At 48.6% G+C, this 21,976-nt stretch overlaps 1 protein-coding gene across 1 annotated transcript; it reads left to right on the top strand.

Annotated features, from left to right (window-relative positions):
* Positions 1–1,456: 1,456 nt before the first annotated feature.
* LOC131749837 (pancreatic lipase-related protein 2) lies at positions 1,457–20,680 on the top strand. The gene is made up of 12 exons (XM_059051728.1): positions 1,457–1,505; positions 4,031–4,185; positions 5,554–5,679; positions 7,469–7,603; positions 8,322–8,433; positions 9,904–10,023; positions 11,239–11,358; positions 13,409–13,527; positions 13,975–14,104; positions 16,323–16,434; positions 19,545–19,712; positions 20,617–20,680. Exons 1-12 carry the CDS (start codon positions 1,457–1,459, stop codon positions 20,678–20,680), a joined length of 1,410 nt encoding a protein of 469 aa, XP_058907711.1.
* Positions 20,681–21,976: the final 1,296 nt, after the last annotated feature.

Raw genomic sequence — 21,976 nt, 5'->3', positions numbered from 1 at the left:
GAAAGAAGCAAGACTCTAACCAGCACATACTGTATCATTCCACTTATATGCGATCCCAGAAGAGACCAAACTAATCTATGGTGATAGAAGTCGGAGCCTGGTTATGCGGGTGGTGGTAGAGGGGTCATGAGAGACACTTCTGGCTGCTGGAAATGCTTTTCGATCCGTGTATACCCGATCTGTGTATGCACTCCTGTGTACACACAGGAATATACATTTGTCAAAACTCATTAAACTTGGGCTTCCCTGGTGGCGCAGTGGTTGAGAGTCCGCCTGCCGAGGCAGGGGACGCGGGTTCGTGCCCCGGTCCGGGAGGATCCCACGTGCCGCGGAGCGGCTGGGCCCGTGAGTCTGGAGCCTGTGCTCCGCGAAGGGAGAGGCCACAACAGGGAGAGGGGCCCGCGTACCGCAAAGAAAACAAACAAACAAACTCACTAAACTGTACTCAAATTTTAAACTTAAGATGTATACACTTCGGAGCATCTAAATCATATGTCAATTTTTAAAACAGCTGGGCAGCACCTGGCTTTCACCCCTCGGCCCTGAAGGAAAGCAAACACTTCCATCTTTCCTATCCCCGGTCATAAACTATATTGTTTCCAAACAAAGCTGTATCTGAACAGCGTTTATCTGACTCTTTTGAGTGCCTCCACCAGAAGGGTTTTCCCAACTCTGTCCGGCGTCTTTGGAAGGATGCTCTCCGACCACCTCACCCCCAAAGTAACCAGGGGCTGTGTCTTCATAAACAGACGCTTCCACTGAACGGATGCATTGCACTGCCCACGCCTGCACGGCTCCGCCAGTGTCTGCAGGGCAATGAGATGCGTTTGGGCTTCCTGTTTCCAAGAGGATTTGAGTGGGTGGCACTATACTTTGGAGTTTCCCTGTTATCACCTGGGGAACACGATCTTTTGGCAACTGTACCTGTAAATTCAGATTAAGAGAGCCCTTTGCCATCCCATAAAGTCAGTTTCCCTTTCCTCAAATCTCACTTCATAAACAGCCCTGCTCCCCAGCTGAGCTGGCTTTATGTGTTTATGATAACCTAGGTTCAAACCCGGCATGTACAGAGCCCTATCTATCCCCCACCCCCGGCCTCTTCTGAGGAATCCAAAGGATAAAGTCTGGTTATAAAAGGCCATGGCCAACCTGCTGGGCTGCGGGTGGAAGCTCTGCGGCCGCACAGTAAGTCACAGCCCCACGTGGGCAGGGAGCCGGGTAGGGGTAGGGCTGCCAGGGGGACGTGGCCCAGAACAGGGGAGCACAGCAGTGTGAAGACCCTGAGTCCAGGGTCCAAGAGAGGCGCTGCCCAACTCCCTGTGTGCAGGGAGGCCTCAGCCTCAGGGTCCTCACCTCGAGGGAGGGCCCCATGTGTGCTGAGGGCCACCTGTCCTGTCCGCCAGCCTCGTGCCTGTGCATCTGGTGTCCGTGCGTGTCTCTGTCTTCGTCCCCGAGGATGCTGCCCTCTTGGACCATCGGCCTTCTCCTGCTGGCCACAGTCAGAGGTGAGGATGCTGTCACTATCCCTTTGGTGACCGTGCCCGGGCTGGCCTTTGGGTGAGACAGACGGAGGCATCTTCATCATTATCTTCCTAATTAATAGCATTATCGTTATTGCATGAAACAGCAATCGCTGCCAGTCGGGGAGTGAGGGCTCTGCGGTAAAGACAGGGCACCAGGCTCAACAAGGATGATCCCAGAATTGTCCAGCTCGGCTCCCGTCCTCCTGCAAAGGCTCCAGTGGCTGGAGCAGGCGGTGGAGGTGGCAGTCAGCTGGGCCAGGTGGAGAGTGGGACGTTCTTGTCAGGCCCCCAATACCCTCAGCCCCTAGGCATGGACAAGTGCACGTCTGCAGACTAAAATCTTGTGGACGCGTCCCCCTGTGAACTCCCGTCCTGCCCGGCCTCCTGCCCAGAGGGGATGCAGACACCCACGTTCCACTTATCCTAAAACCTCCCTTGTTACCAAAGCCCCCTTGAGCCCGAATCTGCTTATGCCCAGCCCCCCACCGCCTCACAAGTGTACCTCGCAGGTGCTCTCTTTCCCACGCTGCCGGGTCTTCTCACCTCCTCTCCCATCAGGCAGAACCCTTCACTGCCGGGCCCGGACCCCCAAACCCTGCTGAGCACAGTCTCCCAAAGAGCAGACATGGTCTCCTCCAGCCCCTGCAAGGGCTTTCTTCTGCATCCAGACCCTTCCCCCTTGTCTCCTCGGCTTGTCCCCAGCCCCTCCTGCCTTTCTGGAATTCCACCCCGGCCTCGCAACCAGACCCGGCCCCCGACAGAAGAGCCCGGGGGGGGGGTCTGGACGCTCCTCAGGCCTTTCCAACCCCCCTTGGTCTCCTTCGCCGATCTGCTGCTTCCTCCAGCCCCAGACATGGGCATATGCCCGAAGCTCACTCCAGGTGCCCTCCTCATCTTTCTGTTCCTCAGGACTGTCTCCTTGTCCAGTCCCCACCAGCACAGCCCCAGGCCTCCCAAGTTCCAGGCAGCTCCACCAGGGCCTCCCACCATGCCTCAGACTCACTTGTTCCACACCAGGCTTGGGCAGCGCCCCCCTAGCCCCGTGTCCCTACCTCTTCCTTAACTTCCTCTGCCATCAGGTCAGAAGGCCTCTCCCCTCTCCAGGCCACAGCCCTGCCCCCAGGCCCCGCACCTCTGAGCCACTTACACTGGGCTCCTACCTCACTCGCCGGCTCGGCACCACCGGCACTTCCCCGCTACCCACCTAACGCCCAGCTGTCTTAACCTGGCGTCGAAGCCCCCGTGCTTTCCGTGGGAAGCCAAGGTTGCTTTAGCCTCCTGTGGCCTTTCCTGTGGGACTGTTCCCCCTTTCCCAGAATGAATTCAACGCTGTCATTATTCCTTCCCAGTTAGATTCCCTCTCTTTCAGGGCCGGGTTTCCATCTGATGTGTCTCTATGGCTCCCCAGTTCCTACTTTTATTCCTAGTTAAGCTTCCCGGGTTCAAATCGTGGCTCTACCACTGGCTGTGGCCTTGAGTAGCTGACTTTTCATCTCTGTGCCTGGGGCCCTTCTTCTGTCAAATAGAGGTAATATTCATTCCTTCCTCATGGGCTGTTTGGAGGCTAAACAGGCCAATACTGGGAAAACACTAGTGTGGTGTCTGGCACATAGTAAACAACAAGCATTAACTATTACCAGTTTTTGAACGAATGACCAATATTTGGCTCCATCAGTTGAGGAAGCCTAAGAGAGAAAATCCATTGTAATCCTCTGGATTTGAAATTATGTCACCCCTGGTCATACTGGGGGTGACATAATTGTGAAAATACGTCACGGACTAGAGAAAGGACCCTCAGAGGTAGATGGGGTTATTTAGGTCATCAGCTGCATGTACTGAGCCCCTACGATACACAGTCTGATGCAAAAATAAATTCTCCCTGTTCTCAAGACATTTACCTTTTCAAAGAACAACAGGGAAATCTGGAATGGCAGAGAATAATTTGGAAAAAACAAAGGTGCATAGAAGGATGACGTGAAGACATGTAGACTAGACAGACGCCCAGGAACGCCTACTGTGTGCATGGCCTGTGCTGGATGTAAGCGAGACCTCAAGACTCATAGAGTAGCGTCTCTGTGCTACGCCATTCGCAGACACTTGATAAATACCTGATGGTTGATGAGTGGATGTAAAGGGCCACCTGGGAGTTTCCCGCAAGAGGTAGTTTTAAGGCTGAAGGTTCCCAGGAATTCTCAGTGATTCCCCAACTTGCCTGATGAACAGGGGCACTAATTAAATATGCTGTTTCTCGGGCCCCACCCCGGACCTTCTGGATCAGAATCTCTGAGGGCGGGGCCTGGGAGTGTGCATATGCTCACTCACCCCCAGCCCCGAGGTGGTTCTTATCACCACGGAAGTCTGAGGAACACTGAGAGCAGAGACAAAGATGAGTATCGGCCTTCACCAGCCCTGAGCTGTACCCTGCAGGGTCCTCCCAAGCAGCTGAGACGACATTGCCCCTTCTCAGAACCTCACAAGTGTCCTGTTTGTTCCTCTTCCTGCCCCAGGAAAGGAGGTCTGCTATAAACCTTTTGGCTGCTTTTCCGATGAAAAACCATGGACCGGGATCCTTCCGCGGCCTTTAAAGTTATTTCCCTGGTCTCCCAAGGACATTGACACCCACTTTCTTCTGTATACAAATGAGAATCCAAATAACTACCAAGTAAGAGGGGCACAGAATGACCTCATGGTGGGGGATTGGGGCGCCCACACTGCAGCTTTCACGCGGCTGTCTGAGGAATAATTCACTGCCTTGGAACTTTTTACACGATGCTTCCTCACCAGTGTTAGACTTAGAGCCGTCTTAGCTCTCGAGATCATAAATCCCTTCGAGTATCTGATGAAATCTCTGGACGCCCAACCCGGAAACTGACACAGTCCCACACTTGTGCACAGAACTGCAGGGCTTCCCAGGATTAGAACCCCATTTGCGGGGGGAGGGGGTGTGAGCAGCTCTTATGGAGAAACCCAGACCTATGTATCCCTGAGAGGGGCTGCCTTCTTTCCGAACCAGGCAGCGGAGGGAGCGTAGTCCCTCAGAGGGTAGGGATTGGGGGGTGTAAATCCTTCCTCAGGAGCTGGAAGGGGAACAGGGGACATTTAATGACAAAGGAGAAATCTGGGGACGCTTGGAGCAATCTTCAGTTCCCAGAAGGCCTGCCAGGTGAAGGCCAGCAGGCTTCCTCCAGGTGCTCAGAAGTGAACAGGAAGAACTCGCTCAGACCTCAGGCAGCTCACAGCTCTGACCCCAAACCAAGTTTGAGAGAGCAGGGTGTCTGCCTATAGGTCCCCGAGGTCACCCACTGTTGGATTCTAGGTGACAAACTACCCACCCAGAGTCCCCACTTAAAAATATAATTTTTAAAAATAAAATATATGCAAAAAAAAAGAAAAGTCCTTAGAAGGGCCTCATAGGCTTCCCCAGATGGCCAAAGAGGTCCTGGCACAGAAAAGCTGAGGAACCCCTGGGCCAGAAGCATCAGGCATGAGGGGAGAAGCACCTGAATGGAGCAGGAAGGGTTAAACGCATAAAATAAAAAACATTGGATTATAAAGGACACTAATTGTATTGGAAAACAGTTATCAGAACATTTAAAAAGATAAATATGGGATATAGTAATATGTGTGCTGTTTCATCATCTCACTAAATAACAAGGTCTAGGGGTTGGTCTAATAACTTCTATAATTTTAAATAGTAATGAGTACAAATGATATTTTACAATATGTGTAACAGCTGTACTATAAAATGAAAATATCTGCCACCTCTATTGGTGACAGTGTATTGCTAAGTCTGCTATGTTTGTTGCTCAATTTCACAATTAACAAAAAACGCTACATTTCAGTATAGAAAAATCAATGAACTTGGACGTTCTGAATTCTACCCTCCAACCCTAAGTCAGGACCTCCTGTTCTAGCCTCACCCAACTGCTTGGGAGTTGAGTCTGTCACCTTGGTCTTACGGGAATGGGCTCTAATGGGCCTGTAGCTTGGAAAGACCAACAATCAAATTCATCTTTTCTAATTCAACCAGCGGATCAATGTCACTGACCTGGCCACCATCGAGGCTTCAAACTTCCAGCTGCACCGCAAGACGCGCTTCGTCATCCACGGCTTCCTAGACAAGGGGGAGGAGGGCTGGATAATTGACCTATGCAAGGTAGGCACTCACCCCCCTCACCTGGTGAGAGCAGCGCCCAGCACACGGAGTCAAACTCTGCATCCCCTGAGGCTGGGAAAGGATAACCTCCCAGGAGAGACGGGTCCATCCTAAAACCACTGAGGAAAACTCGGGTTTCCATGGGTACCCAATGTCAAGGTCTCCCAACCCACGAACCTCTAGTCAAACATCTCCTTATGAGGCTGAAAAGACCCAGAGCCAATCAGAAAGTCCCAGAGGTGGAGACAACAGCAAATTACCTGGCGCTTGTCTCTGATGGTTTATATAAACCCCTCGTATGGCATAAAAAATACTTTACCCCCTGCAGCACTACTATCCAATAGCATTTTCTGTGATGATGGAAATGTCCTGTATCTGCACTACCTGAATCAGGAGCCACTGGCCACCTGTGCTTACTGAGCGCTTGACTTGTGGCTAGTGTGACCAAAGAACTGCATTTTACATTTTATTTCATTTTAATTAATTGTAAAGAGCCACATGTGGCTCGTGGCCACAGTATTGGACAGTGCAGCTCTATAGTGATCATGAATATTAGTAATGAATTATTATTCATACCATCCATTTCCTGAGCACTTACTGTGAGTCTGGCATTGTGCTAACAGTCCTTGTCCCGTTTAACCCTCCCAGCCACGCTGTGAGGCAGGCACAGTTATGTTCTCATTTTATAGATGAAGAAATTAAGGCAAAGAAAAGTTCAACACTTGCCTAAAGTTGAATCCAGAGGTGGAATGAGAAACGAGGTCTTCTGTCCACAAGACACCACAATCCCGTGTGTCTACAGCTTTAGCCTGTAGGAGGTGCCCATGGCACGGCTCTTAGAGGCTTAAGCTGCACTGGGATAAGACCTCGAGCAGCTTCTGCCCAAGCGCTCTTTGTACCTCTTGGTCTGGGGTTTCACACGTGCCTCCTGAGTTCCAGAGGGAGGCTATACAGACCTGGAAATTGGAGAGCCGAGGGTATGTGGTCCACCAGGATGCCTTGACCCCCAGCCAACCACTCCCAACTTCAAAATGCAGTCCAGGACCTCCCAAAATGAACAAAGGATATAGTGTAGCCCTTTCTGATGTTTCTTCCCCCCACCCCCCCAAGGGACCAGTATCTGTGCTTGGGTATCTGTGCTACATGATACAAAAGATGCATGTATCCAGGATAGTTGTCTCCTACCTCGGTCTAAATTTCATCTTATTTAACTCGTCCCTCAATACTTTATATCTCCCATCGAAGCATTTTGGGGAACATAAAAGCAGCCTCTCTGTGGCCTCAACTATCTAGTATAAGCATCTGCAAACTTTCCTGTAGAAGAGCAGGTAATAAATATTGTAGCATTTGTGGGTCATATGGTTTCAGCTCATATGGCTTCTGTTGTAGCTATGAGGCAGAGATGAACAATATGTAAACAAATGGGTGTGGCTGCTTGCAATAAAACTTCATAAAAGCAGTTAGCAAACTACTACCCCAGTGGATTTGGCACTTGGGTAGCAGTTTGCTAACCCCTGACCTCGTAAGTCATCCTTCTGACCTGGTTGTGTCAATGACCACCTGTAAAACCTCAGACAAGTCACTCTGTTCCGGGCCTCAGTTTCCACATCTGCTAAGTGGGAGTAAGTATACCCAGTTCACAGCACTGTGGTGCGGATCAGGACAAGTGTGAGGAATATTAAAGCTCTGACACAAGCTAGACGCTTGACGGTTGTGAATTCCTATCTCTGGAGTGTGCAACCCGTGGCTGTTAATAAATTGGTTTCTCCCTCATGTTTGTCTTTCCCAGAAAATGTTTCAAGTGGAGAAGGTGAACTGCATGTGTGTGGACTGGAAGCGCGGGGCCCGGACAGGATACACCCAAGCCGTCCACAACACTCGGGTCGTGGGAGCCGAGATAGCTTTCTTAATACAAGGGCTGTCGGTAAACCCCTGCCTGGGCCACATCCTGTGGGTAGGGGGCAGGGAGAGGGGCAGGCCAGCGCCCCGTGGCCCCCAGGGCCAGCCTGGGGACCCATGGGTAGAGGCAGAGCCTGAAAGCCCGGAGCCCAAGAAGGGCCTTTGCTACATGAAGCTGCAAACTTCCTCCCTCCGGGGTTGTCCTGAAGATCCCTAGCTGTGGGGCCTGAGGCAGGCTAACCTCTTCAAGCCTCAGTTTCCCCTTTTGAAATAAGCCTTCCTTGCAGGCTGTTCTGGGAATTGTAGAGCAGGCTGGGCTGCCCTGAAGTTCTCAGCCCAGATGAGTCTTCGCTCTCAGGGAAGGTCCCTTACAGCCTCCAGGAAGGTCGAGTCTGGAGAACCCCAGAGCCGGGCCCATTACCACGTTCTGGACTGGCCCAGCCCCTGCCGGGGACGAGGGAGGGGAGGGAGGTCCGCCGTGGGCTGCGTGTGGGAGCCGGCAGAGCACTGCCAGTCTCGGCCAAGGCGGCCTGCAGGTCACGTGCTGGCCGCTGGTCAGCACCGTTACCCCGCGCGCCAGCCGGACCCCGGGACCTGCAGACCGTGGCCACCCAGGAGCCGGGGCGCGCTGTCCTAGGCGGCGGCCTGGAGCCGGGGGTCGTTCCTCCCGAGTTTCCAGACGCCCCGAGAGCCGGCGCGTCCCCACCCGGTGCTCTGGGACCTGACGCTCTTTCCCTCCGCAGACCCAGCTGGGCTATGGCCCCGAGAACGTGCACCTCATCGGCCACAGCCTGGGTGCGCACACGGCCGCTGAGGCGGGCAGGAGGCTCGGGGGCCGCGTGGGCAGAATCACAGGTACGGGCGCTGGGCCGGGGTTGGGGGCGGGCGCCGGCGCAGCCAGGAGAGAGGGCGGTGGAACGCGAGACGCGCGCACTTCCCACGGCCAAGGGCGCCCCTTCCGGTCCTCCTGGAACTGGTTTCAGGCGGTGCAGGGGACTTAGAAAATAATTGTTCATATATTTTCATGTGTACTAGAAAATACACGATTGTATGCAAAAATGCATTTATAAAAAAAGAAAACTATAACGAACACATTATAAACTCATGACTTCAGGGTTATTATTGCTAGAGTATGGCAAAGTGTTTTAAAAAGTGAGCTGATTTTTGAAAAAAATCAGTTCATCAGTTCCACAAATATTTATTGAATGTCTTCGCTGTGCCAGGACAGGCTGAAAATGAAAGGGACTAGCTGAGACCTGCCATAGGAGGTGCACAATAAAGAATCAATGGAGGAAGGAAGGGAGGAAGGAAACTCGGGGAGAATGAATTCACAGACATAGACACACACAACCGTTTGTTGCACCACATCAGTATGTAACTTAGGCAAACTGTTCAAGTCAACACTTAACGAATGCGTCTGTTGCTCTGGGCACCAGGCTAGGCTTCGGGGGAAGGATAAAGGGTCAATGGTTCATGTTCACCTAGAATTTTTCAGTTTGCAATGTCCTTTCTCTTCGGTCTTTTCAGGGCATTCTCACAGTAACCCTGCCAGGGGAGTTACTGTTGTTATTCCCCCTTTCCAAGTTCAGGGAGGACAGGCACCTGGCCTTCAGCACTAGATGTAGGTCACCGAGTCCTGAGTGGCCCGCTCCTTCCACCTTCTGCTTCTCTTTGAAGATGAACTGGGCACGGCCCCTGCCTCAGGAATCCACAGTCTAGGGCAGGAGGCAGACAACTAAGTCGGCAAATAAAAGCCAAAGCAGAATTAACTAATGCAGAAGAATCCTATGCAATGAGGAGGGAATGAGCCAAGAAAGGAGAGGCTACATTTTCCATGAAGAGGTCGTGTTTGAGGGGGTCTTGGAGGGGAGAGAATCAGATTAGGGGGGAATGCGGGGAAGCGAGGGGCAGGCCCGGGGCCATGACCGAAGACGCAGGGGAATGGACTGTGCAGGGCTCGGAGACTGTGGAGGAGCTGGGCCAGGCCGGGGAGCTCAGTCTCGGAGGGCAGTGGCCAAACAAAACGTGTGTGGGGGAAAAAAAGGAAAAGGGAGACGAGGGGAGCAAAGGCACCATCCCGATCGTCCATGACTCCAGGCAGTGGGGACTTCTGGATGTTCTGTGACAGGCAATGACCCCACTGGCAGCCTGTCTGTCCCAGCCTCTCTCCCAAGCAGACCAGGAGCTACAGACCCAATTCTCCAAACTATGACTGCTGGGGTGTGGGGTCCTTTGCCCAGGAATCCCCATGGATTTTGTGTGTACAGGGTTTAGATCCTGCGTGGTCTTAGACTGTGGCCTCCCTGTCCACCTCCCCCTTCTTAGGGCTGGACCCGGCACAGCCATGCTTCCAGGGCACGCCAGAGGAGGTTCGGCTGGACCCGTCTGATGCCATGTTTGTGGATGTGATTCACACGGATTCTGCTCCTATAATCCCTTTCCTGGGTAAGTTCCTCACCCCACCTCTCAGGGACCAGGGCTGTAACTGATGAGAGCAGGTCCGGGCATGTGCCCCCTGCCACCCTCCCCCACCCGCACACACATACCACAGGGTGGTATTCAAAATGGTTAACCCACCAGTCAGAATGGGTGTTTGGGCACCAACCAGTCAAAACGGGTGTCAGCCACAAACAGCCAGTTCAGTGCCAGTGATATCAGCCTGAGGCCCCAGGCAGGACAAAAGACTTCTATAACCTATGGAAGGCTCGCTCAGTCTCCAAACTCTGCATCCTTCCCTAGTCTGTCAATATCCAGAGTGGTATTTATTATTGATGTTTGACCTGTACTTGCAAAATGCAAAGGTAATCTTTGCATTTTTTTTCTTCTTTTGTCAAAGCTTTGCTTACAGTTTGTTTTGTTGGAGATTAAATATAGCCCTTAATTTAATTCTTCTAAAGTTAACATTTTGTTTTCACTATTTTCTTGTATAACCACTCATGAAATGTGCCAATAAAAGGTATGTTTTTGATGATCCTGTCACTTATGGAGTGTTTACCATGTGCTGCATTGAACATTTTGTATACATTAGCTCATTAATGGTTGTAACAACCCTGAAAAGTGGGTATTGTTATTACCACTTCATAGCTGAGGAAGCTGAGGCTTGACAAGGTCAAGTAGTTGCCCAAGATCAGAGATATGTAAGAAGAACCAGGATGTGATCACAGGTCTGTGTGCTTCAAAATCCAAACCACCTAGCCATCATGCTGTGGTTCTCAATAAAACAACAAAGTTTATGTGGTCTCAGTGTAACACTATAATGTAGAAACCAAAATTTTAAAATGAATAAAGTAATAAAAAGTGCACCAGCCCTGCCCTGACATGTGTCTTCTGGTGCATAATGGTATCAGGACACCGATGATGGTATCGTTGTTGTTCAGGGCCTCCCCAAGACAGACAGACAGACACAAATACACATGTGCCCGCTCAGCCAGAGCCTACCTCCCCCCTCATCTTACGTCCTCTGCTCTCTCCTCCTTTCTTGTCTGGCCAAGTGCTCATCTGAGAACTTTCACAGAGCCAGAGACAGGGCGGCTGCGCTGTGGGGAGAAGCTGCCAGGAGGGCTCTTGCTCGCATTGGAAGGGGCTGAATGCTCGTTGTGGCCACCTGGCCTGACTCTGGGACCACTTCCCTCCCACTCACCCCTGCTGCCAATGTTTCAGGTTTTGGAATGAGCCAAAAGGTGGGCCACCTGGATTTCTACCCAAATGGAGGAAAGGAAATGCCTGGATGTCAGAAAAATACCCTGTCAACCATCATTGATATAAATGCAATATGGGAAGGTATGTCAATGAGAGAAGCAAGACAGCACCTGCTCCGCCTGGGGAGAAGACAGGTGGTGTGGTCTGTGCCAGGCATTTGCACAGCAGTGGCACGACATAGCTACTCTGGTTAGCCCCACTTTACAGACGAGGAAATGGCGTCAGAAAAGTGATAAAACTTGCCCAAGGCCACCTTATATTTAAGCCCAATTTCTGGCTGCAAAGCCCGACCCCATGCCCAGCCTGTGCCTTCTGCCCCTTAGCAGGATGCTGAGACGTGGGCTGCACTGGCACGTCAGTTAGGACCCAGCTTTCCCTTTGGCCCCCATCCTTCCTTCAGTGCAGGCTCCTTGAAGATCTGCAGAGCATAAGCAAAGATTTGGAGGGCTTTGACTTTCTTGCCATTTGCTATTGTCAGGTGCTAGGGATGGAAACGGACTGAGCTGGTAAGAAGACAATGGGGGCAAGGGGGCGGACGGACGTGCCCTGTGGGTTTGAGGGGCACGTGCGTGGAGGCCGAGGCCTGGGGGTCTGGGGGACGAGCCTTGTACGTGTCTCCATTTATCTGAGAGAGCAGGCTCAGTACTCCTAATATTAGGTGACCTAAAGTACCATCTCCATTAGCTGTGCCTTGTTCTGGCCTCGGGCTATTCCTGTTACCCCCCCCCTCCCCTGAGAACAGGCTTCACTCTCCTCCCTAAAAGTGGAGACTTTGAGTCTGTGATCATCTCATTTTAGTCTTTATTTTTTCTGAGTGGGGAGTTCCCCGAGGCCAGGGGCTGTGACCTGGGCGACCCGGACTCCTCAGGACCCTGCACAGGGCCTGCTGCAAAGCAAGCTCTGTGTCCAGCTTGTTACCTTGAGCTGAGCGGCCTTCCATGGCATTTTCACATTGCATGTGCTTCATGTGAAAGAGCAGAGTCGATAAAACAATAGCGAACATCCACCGACAGTCGGTGGAGCTTTTCACCTGCTCTCTGCTCAGCACCAGGTAACTCGAGGGAGGGCTCCTTGGCTGATCTGCTTTCTGAAAGAGCACCAGAGTCACAGCGAGGGCTGCCCCCTCTCAGATGGGACGGGCAGGGCACGTGTAATAGGAAGGAGACCGGGTTTGATTAGGGAGGTGACCGGTCGCTGGAACGTGCTTCTGTTGTGTGCGTGCCGAGTCACCCTGGCCGCTGAGGAACAATTACATCCGCTTGCTTCTCTAACATGGAATCCCTGGGCAGCAGTTTTGGATGAAAGAGACAGTTAAGTTCGAAACAGGTCCTGTTGTCTGGTAATGAGTGTTGGTGTGGGGTGCGCGGGACTGGGGGGGCTGTGGAGAGCTAATCCCCCAAGCACAAAGGGCAACATCCCTTTCCCCACGGGTGGCGGATAAAGCCCAGCAGACCCCCCAGCAGTGGTCCCCAGGTATGCCAGGGTCACTGTGGATCACTCCATGGGAAGTTTGTACCTAGTAGCTGGAGACAGGAAAAAACAATTTCCCAAACCAGAGGACTTTGGTTTAAAGAGAAAGACAGACGGTAAATAAAATGCAGTGAAAGAGTAGCCAGAGGCCATGGTGACCTTGTTCTCCACTGCTTTTACCTCATGCCTGGAGGAGTAAGAAGGAAGAATTTCTCAGCCTGAGACCATAGACAGAAAAGCTTGGTTCACGCGAAAGGTGAAGTATGATATATCTCTAACCAACGCCCCCCACTCCCCCAAGCCTTCGTTATTCATTTACGTTACATGCCTGGCCCCTGAGGATTAGACAGAGGTGCTTCTTAGACCTTCTCACTCCCTAACACCTGCCTAGCCCTGAGGGGGACCACCCCAGAAAATGGGCAGTGCCGGGGAGAGGAAAGCGACTCCAGCCAACCACCACTACTAAACAAGCCCCCAACTTTTCTACTTGCCCCAAAGTATGCCAAGGTCATATGACAAGAAATTTTGAATTGTGACCAAAGTGTTCAGAAGTACCAACACCCTCCTGTGAAATGCGGAGGTGATTCCTCGCTGGGTCAGAATGGTTTGGGCTTCAAAATTTAATGCCTCTTGTGAGCGCCCTTGGCCTTTGCCTTCTCAGGAACCCAAGACTTTGTGGCTTGCAATCACCTAAGAAGCTACAAGTATTACTCAAGCAGTATCCTCAGCCCCGATGGCTTCCTAGGCTACCCTTGTGCGTCCTACAATGAGTTTCAGGAGGTAGGTCACACCAGGGGCCCAGGGAAGTTGGTGGTGATGGTGGTTTTGTCCCTTTGGCTTGGAACAGAGCGGAGATGTAACTCCACGGCTAACGAAAGGAGGCACTAGAAATGCTCAGGCTCACAGAGCCTTCCTCCCAGGAATAGGATGGGTAGGAGGGAGACAGCACAGACTTGAACTGTGCCGGGCCTTCCCTAGATCCCCAACGTTTCATTCTGGAAAATTCCCAATGTGTGCAAGGATGCATGGGTAGATGGATGCATGCATGCATGGATCAGTGGATGGGGGAGAAGGGGTAGAATGGATACATGAATGGAAGGAAGAATAGGTAGATGAGAAGATGGGTGAGGGATGGATGGATGGATGGATGGGTGGATAGGAGGATGGAAAGGAAAATGGGTGAGTCAAAGGCCTACAACTCACAGACAGACTGTTTTCTTTCACTAGAGTGGCTGTTTCCCTTGTCCTGCTGGAGGATGCCCCAAAATGGGGCACTATGCGGACCAGTTTCAGGGGAAAACCAGTGCTGTGGGACAAACCTTTTTCCTGAACACAGGAAACAGCGGTAACTTTACTCGTAAGTTTCCATTTTACTCATTTAAAAACTTCTTGCAAATAATTTTAGAGTATCAGCCTTATTAGGACCCTTGGTAGCAATTGACAGAAACTCAACTCCAACCAGTTTAAGCTATAATGGAAAGACAGTAGAATGGCATTTGTCTTGGATCTCAAGTTCACCCCTTTAACCAAAAGTCCTGATCAATGGAATAAAGTACAGTGATTGGTCCAGGCTGGGTCACATGTCCACCCACCCCCGTGGCAGGAAGGATGGATCCATTAACAGAAGACGGCAAGGTGGGGCAAAGTCACTGTAAGTCAAGAAGTCTCCTAGCTAAATACCTCTCCTACCAGTCCCCCTGCACACACACGAGCACGCTGCATTTCTGTTGTTGTTTTGCCCAGCTTCTCATTAAAAAAGTACAAGATAGTGAAATGATCAAGATTCTTTTGTTATAAGTAATATCACACGGTAGCCGAATAGAAGAGCAATTATTTTTCAAGGGATTTTTGCATTAAAAAAAAAATCTATATAGCACTTCACAAAACTCTTTTCACCTACAGTATTTCATGTAATCTTCACAATATTTATCGTGAAAGATCACGGTTTGGCACTCTCTATAAAGTCTTACATGTATATTCCTTTAACCCAGTCATTCCACTTCTTAGAGCGCATCTTAGGAAAATACATGCATGAGAAAGTGCTCAAGGGTGTTCACTGCAGCACTGTTTTTAATACCAGAAGATTAGAGAGAGAAGCCTGGATACCCACTAATTGGTAAACCACCAAATACTGTACAGAACCGCTAAAAAGAAGGAGATAGCTCTATGTGCTGAGGAGAGATCTCTAAGGCATATTTAGTGAAAAGGCAAGTGACAAAACAGCCTGCAACATGTCATGTATCAGTCAGGGTCCCAACAGGAGACAGAACTCATCCAAGTGGCGCAAATGGAGAGATTTTACTGAAGGGCCTCCTGTTAGAGGTGTGGGCAGGGTTAAAGGAACAAGCAAGATTTTCATGTTAAATTTTTACTTACCCATATTCATATTTTCCAAAATTTTATAATGAAATATTTTTCTTTGTAAAAAGAAAAAAGAAGCAAGGGATGCTGAGGCCCCCGGAATCTGGTGGCTGTGCAGCTCCCAGAATGCAGAGAAGGAGGGAGTTTCTGCCAGACTCAGGGTTCTGGAGCAAGGGGGGAGCCAGGGAGGTGACACCTGCACCTCTCTCCTCCTGCCTTCTGACCTCCTGCATACACCTCTTATTGGCTAAACCCAGCTAAAAGCCAGCAGCAAGGATCCTGAGGTGGGAGGCAAACATTCTGGAACACAGGGCAAGACAGAGAAAGGGAATCATTCTGGGGTGGGGATGGGTGGAGCGAATAGAGAATAACAGCACATACTATTTAAAGAAGGGAAAAGAAGCCTATATTCTTCTATATACATAGATGTATGAGAGAAAGAGAAAGAGAAAGCTCTAGATCAACATATCTCAACCTCACACTACTGACATTTGGGGCTGGATAATTCGTTGTTTTAGGCGACTGTCCTGTGCATTGCAGTTTGTTTAACAGATCCTTGGTCTCTACCCACTAGATGCCAGTAGCTCTCCACACCCACCCCACCTCAGCCCCAGTGTGACAACCAAAGAAACCTCCAGACATTGCCAAATGTCCCAGGGAGGCAAAATCTCCCCCTGATTGGGAACCACTGGACTTGATTAGGTAGAGACCAAAGTGGTGACATCAGGGAAGGACCTGGATGCAAGGCAGGTAGATGGGGTGCTGATGAAGGTTGTTTCTTTTCTAAATTTATCTGCGTTATTTTTCTATTGAGAATATGTCCGTTGCATGTGAAAATAGGAATAAACTAAAAGAGCAGTAGGTGATTTATCCAAACATTAGAGCCACAAGCATCTCCCTCTCCCTGTGGCCTTTCTGGGGATGGCCAGTGATGTGTACCCAGGGTACACAGGTGCAGTAACCGCTGCCCTGCACATACACTGCTGTATCGACAAGAGATTGTGCTGAAGTATAAGATTTACTTCCTCTGGAGCCCCTCACCCCCACCTAGAATCTGAATCCCAGGACCCCAAACCTCGCTTAAGGAAATCATTACTCACATTCACCCTTACCTCTCATCCACGAGGGACTTAGAGCTTGGAACAAGACTGCGTCCACGGGGTCATTCTTTTCAACAAGAGGAGTTAATCGAATGATTGTATTTCTTTCAACAGGTTGGAGATATAGGGTATCTGTCACAGTGGCTGGAAAAAAGAAAGTGAGAGGGTACATCAAGATTGCTTTGTATGGAAGTAAAGGAAACTCAAAACAATATGAAATTTTCAAGTAAGTTTGATAGTAAAGTGAAATGACCATACTTTCCATAATAGATTCTTCATACAAGACTGGGTATAAACTGCTTTATAAATCTAGCCATCTATTATACAGAACCATTGAATCCTGGAATGTCAAAGCCGGAAGGAAGGCTTAGCATCTGGTTCAATCACCCCATTTTACACACAAGAGGAGTGAGGCCCAGAGGGGGAACGGGCTATTTAAAATGAGACAAATGCTAACTCCTTTTGGATTGTCAGTCTTAGGTTTTATGAATATCAACTTCTCCTTAGGCCAGGCACATTTGTATGGCAACTCCCTTCCCGGCAACACACACACCGGAAGCCTGAGGCCAGCTTCTCGTTGCTGTGGTAGTCTCAGCACCTACTTTTGCTGGACATATGAGGTACTTGGTAAATGTGTGTTGGATGAAGGCATAACCGTGCCGTAAAGATAGATTCTGTTTTTTGCACGAACTTTTACATAATAATTTTCGTGTTAAGTTAAAATTCTTTGACAACTTCCAGTGTTACATATGAGGGGCTAACAGATGACCTCGGCTGACCCATGGGCATCTTCAAACATAAGACGTTGCATTAATAGAGTCCTGCAGTGAACTAATAGGGTTAATATGCCACCCCCAAATTTTTAACTTCCCTCTAGGGACAAACTAAGACAGTGGAAATCTAGAGTCCCGTATTTTTTAAAGGTCTGTTCTTCACGAATACATTTGTGTTTTAGCAGCCCCTGGGTCTGCATGAAGTCATACGACCTATTTGCAGAAAACCAGAAACAGCAGCCATTGTTTGAAGAAAAAATAAATTGCTGTCATCCTATGTATTTATATGTGGCGAGCATTGCCCTCTGAGGAAGGCGCCATTAAGACCCTCATAAGCCTCAGGGCCCGATTGTACTCTCCTTGGTATGCATCCTGGACTTTATGGGATGAACGTTAAAAAGGAGATGGCCTTTGGCCAAATCGCTCCAGGGACCTGCTCAGTTACGGGGAGTCCCTGGTTGTTCCCTAAAGCTAGGAAAAGCAACCCTGGAGGGGAAATTGGTGCCTTTGAGGGAGAAGCCGAGAAGCCAATCAACCAGCTGATGCCGATAAGGCGTGACTAAGCAAATTCCCTGCTTTAGGGGTATATATATGGCTATGCTTTGTTATTAAACTTGCCTTGCAACCATCAATTGCTTGTGCCCTTCTGACCCCATACCTTGGTGCGTTCAGTTCCCAGGGCAACAATAACAAAAATGGAAAGAATGAGACTGGTAATTACAGCAACAAAGATGGGTCTAATCATAAAGCTGAAAGTGGAGCTCTAATAGAAGCTGCAAAGTCAAAGATACTATTTTTGTGTTGAAGTATATGTAGGAGGACGAGGGACTTTACTGGCCGGCCATAGTTTAAAGGTAGTTAAAGCTGTTACAAGTTTGAAGTTTCCCTCCTTTTTTCCTTCTGATTTTCCCCAATCTGATTTTGCACCTTAAATTATAATAATGGTACCATTTTAATTTCTTCAGTTTCTGTTACTAATAATAGTTTGGTTTTTTTATAAGCATTGGGATTTTGGGAAGTTTGCATTGTCTTATTCTTATCAACCGGTTATTACTTGTGTTACACCCTCATATGCCTTGCTAATAGGAGATTTACAGATTGAGTTTACTTCTGGTTCCTTAGGATATAATATAACTTGTCAGAATTGTATTTTTAGTACTTGCATTCTGCCTATGAAAGGAACTTTTTCTGTTATGATGTTAAAACAACCTTCCTATGCAATGCTGCCTGTAAATATTTCTGAACCATGGTATCATAGTACTAGCATGCAAGCTTGGCTAGAATTATCTGAAGCTTGAAAAAGACCTAAACGATTCATTGGAATATTAATATGTAGCATATTAGCCTTAGCCGCTTTAACAGCCACAGCCGCTACCGCCGGTTTAGCATTAAGTAAAACTGTACAACAAGCACATTATGTTAATCAATTGTCTAAAAATACCAGTATTGCATTAGCATTACAAAGTCATATTGATACTCAACTAAAAACTGAGGTTGATGAGTTAAAAAATGCTCTCATAGGTTTAGGAGACCAAAGTATGGCTTTAAAATTGAAAATGCGTTTGATTTGCCATGCTAAAATATACTTGCATTTGTGTGACTCAACACGCTTATAATGAAACTGACTGGGATTGGAACAAAGTAAAAATGCACTTTTTAAGTGTATGGACTGATGGACACATTAGTTTGGACATACAAAAAACTTAATGCGGAAATACAAGCAATTCAAGAAGCTCATCTACAAGAAGACGGGCCCCCAACAATTAATTCAAGGACTCTTGGATCAGCTTCAATGGTTAAACCCAATGCATTGGTTTCAAAATGGACTCACAGGATTGATTGCCGTGGGGTCATGTGTATTGTTGATGTTAATTGCCTTACCTTGTTTATTACGCTTTATTGTTGGCCGTCTCGCTGCTCTTCGTCAGGAGGTGTATGGGTTGAAATTCCATTATCAAGCTTTAAAAAATAAAAGAGGGGGAAATGTGGCGAGCATTGCCCTCTGAGGAAGGCGCCCTTAAGACCCTCATAAGCCTCAGGGCCCGATTGTACTCTCCTCGGTATGCATCCTGGACTTTATGGGATGAACGTAAAAAGGGAGATGGCCTTTGGCCAAATCGCTCCAGGGACCTGCTCAGTTACTGGGAGTCCCTGTTTGTTCCCTAAAGCTAGGAAAAGCAACCCTGGAGGGGAAATTGGTGCCTTTGAGGGAGAAGCCGAGAAGCCAATCAACCAGCTGATGCCGATAAGGCGTGACTAAGCAAAGAAGCCAATCAACCAGCTGATGCCGATAAGGCGTGACTAAGCAAAGAAGCCAATCAACCAGCTGATGCCGATAAGGCGTGACTAAGCAAATTCCCTGCTTTAGGGGTATATATATGGCTATGCTTTGTTATTAAACTTGCCTTGCAACCATCAGTTGCTTATGCCCTTCTGATCCCATACCTTGGTGCGTTCAGTTCCCTACCCCCTCTCGTCGATTGTTGCTGCACTTTGAGGACCCGCCGCGGCTGGCGGCATTTATATATCCAGCTGATATAACATTTTCTGTCTATGTTTTCAGAGGGTCCCTCCAACCAGATGCAAGTCATATGCATGACATTGATGTGGACCTCAATGTAGGAAGAGTCCAAAAGGTCAAGTTCCTCTGGAACAACGATGTGATAAATCTCCTCCGGCCCAAACTGGGGGCTTCCCGAATTACAGTGCAAAGTGGTGAAGACCGGGCTGAGTGAGTATCTTTTATGCCATCTAAGCTTTATTTTCTATATTCAGCTATCCATGTATTCACCAACCCATCCATGCGTCCAATCAGCCACCTACCCATCTGCATATCCGTCGACGCATCCATTCACCCAGCCCTTTCAGCGCATCCACTTACCTACCCACTTATCCATCCAATCATCTCTCCAGACCTGTCTCCTCACCCTTCTGGCTGTTCAGCCAGCCAGCCATTCATCTACCCAACTATTCATCTCAACTCTCCATCTATCCATCCAATTTACTTTGAAAAATCAATCATTTTCCTTAAGCCAAATTCAGCTTGACAGGAGCAAGGCCTCAGTGGTAAGGCATAGATTCAAGAAACAGGCAAATATGAAACTCTTTTACCTTAAGCAATAAGGAAGACACATGCAGTACTTGGAGGAAATCTCTGAGTTAATTTCAGCTGGGGTGGAGGTATTAATGTAAATTGTTTTGTTTGTAGACTATGGCATGTGTTGGGATCTAGCTGATAGGGGCAAGCTCTTCTCACTCGGAGGGAACAGGATCTTACTTGGTAGGAGTTGGGAGAGTACCTAATTGCGTTTAAAATATGGAAACTCCTAACTGTGTTTAAAATATGATCCACCTTAAAAGAAGATCATCATTGCTAGGCCCAAAACCCCCTAAACTTTGAAAATCTTTGGTCTGACCGCTGATTCACTCTCAGCTCATTAAAAGCCCAAGGAGGGGAGGAGGTTCTTTGACTGGATTTGCTGGGTGAGAGTCACTTGGACTCTGCCTGGTGTAGCAAAAAGCTTTTCAGTCAGAGAGGTCCAAATCCCAGCGAGTTAGCCAAAAGCCGTTTACTCATCTGAGGTCACACTTCCGCAAGCAAAGGAGCCTCATGCTGGAAATGTTTTCTTCTACAGGTATAATTTTTGCAGCAGCGACATGGTTGAAGAAGACGTTTTACAAACTCTGTACCCTTGTTAAAAATGTGGTGGCCTCAAGACCTAAATAGACATTTCTCCAAAGAAGATACACAGATTGCCAACAAACACATGAAAGAATGCTCAACATCATTAATCATTAGAGAAATGCAAATCAAAACCTCAATGAGATATCATCTCACACCGGTCAGATTGGCCATCATCAAAAAATCTACAAACAATAAATGCTGGAGGGCTTCCCTGGTGGCGCAGTGGTTGAGAGTCTGCCTGCCGATGCAGGGGACGCGGGTCCCACATATCTCGAAGCGGCTAGGCCCGTGAGCCATGGCCTCTGAGCCTGCGCATCCGGAGCCTGTGCTCCACAACGGGAGAGGCTGCAACAGTGAGAGACCCACGTACCAAAAAAAAAAAAAAAAAAATGCTGGAGAGGGTGTGGAGAAAAGGGAAGCCTCTTGCACTGCTGGTGGGAACGTAAATTGATACAACCACTATGGAGAACAGTCTGGAAGTTCCTTAAAAAACTGAAAATAGAACTACCATGAGACCCAGCAATCCCACTACTGGGCATATACCCTGAGAAAACCATAATTCAAAAAGAGTCATGTACCAAAATGTTCATTGCAGCTCTATTTACAATAGCCAGGACATGGAAGCAACCTAAGTGTCCATCGACAGATGAATGGATAAAGAAGATGTGGGACATATATACAATGGAATATTACTCAGCCATTAAAAGGAACGAAACTGAGTTATTTGTAGTGAGGTGGATGGACCTAGAGTCTGTCATACAGAGTGAAGTCAGTCAGAAAGAGAAAAAACATACCGTATGCTAACACATATATATGGAATCTAAAAAAAAAAAAAGAAAATGGTCAGAAGTACCTAGGGGCAAGATGGGAATAAAGATGCAGACCTACTAGAGAATGAACTTGAGGACACGGGGAGGGGGAAGGGTAAGCTGGGACAAAGTGAGAGGGTGGCATGGACATATATACACTACCAAACATAAAATAGATAGCCAGTGGGAAGCAGCTACCTAGCACAGGGAGATCAGCTCGGTGCTTTGCGACCACCTAGAGGGGTGGGATAAGGAGGGTGGGAGGGAGGGAGATGCAAGCGGCAAGAGATATGGGGACACATGTATATGTATAACTGATTCCGTTTGTTATAAAGTAGAAACTGACACACCATTGTAAAGCAATTATACTCTAATAAAGACGTTAAAAAATAAAGGAGAAATGATTTTTTAAAATGTGGTGGCCTCTTTATCTTTATGATAATAAAAATTTTAATGGCCTTGTTTTGACGTTGAAGTATTAGTTTGATCTTGAGGTGTTAG

The sequence above is a fragment of the Kogia breviceps genome, chromosome 2 (genome assembly GCF_026419965.1).
Source record: "Kogia breviceps isolate mKogBre1 chromosome 2, mKogBre1 haplotype 1, whole genome shotgun sequence".
Taxonomy (NCBI): domain Eukaryota; kingdom Metazoa; phylum Chordata; class Mammalia; order Artiodactyla; family Physeteridae; genus Kogia; species Kogia breviceps.
This window is presented reverse-complemented; position numbering and strand designations above follow the sequence as displayed.

Excerpts from the sequence above, each read along its gene's own strand:
- LOC131749837 (XM_059051728.1), top strand. The coding sequence starts at position 1,457 with ATGCTGCCCTCTTGGACCATCGGCCTTCTCCTGCTGGCCACAGTCAGA. Across the intron at positions 5,680-7,468 it reads GGATAATTGACCTATGCAAG|AAAATGTTTCAAGTGGAGAA; the intron begins GTAGGCACTCAC and ends TGTCTTTCCCAG. Across the intron at positions 14,105-16,322 it reads AAACAGCGGTAACTTTACTC|GTTGGAGATATAGGGTATCT; the intron begins GTAAGTTTCCAT and ends TTCTTTCAACAG.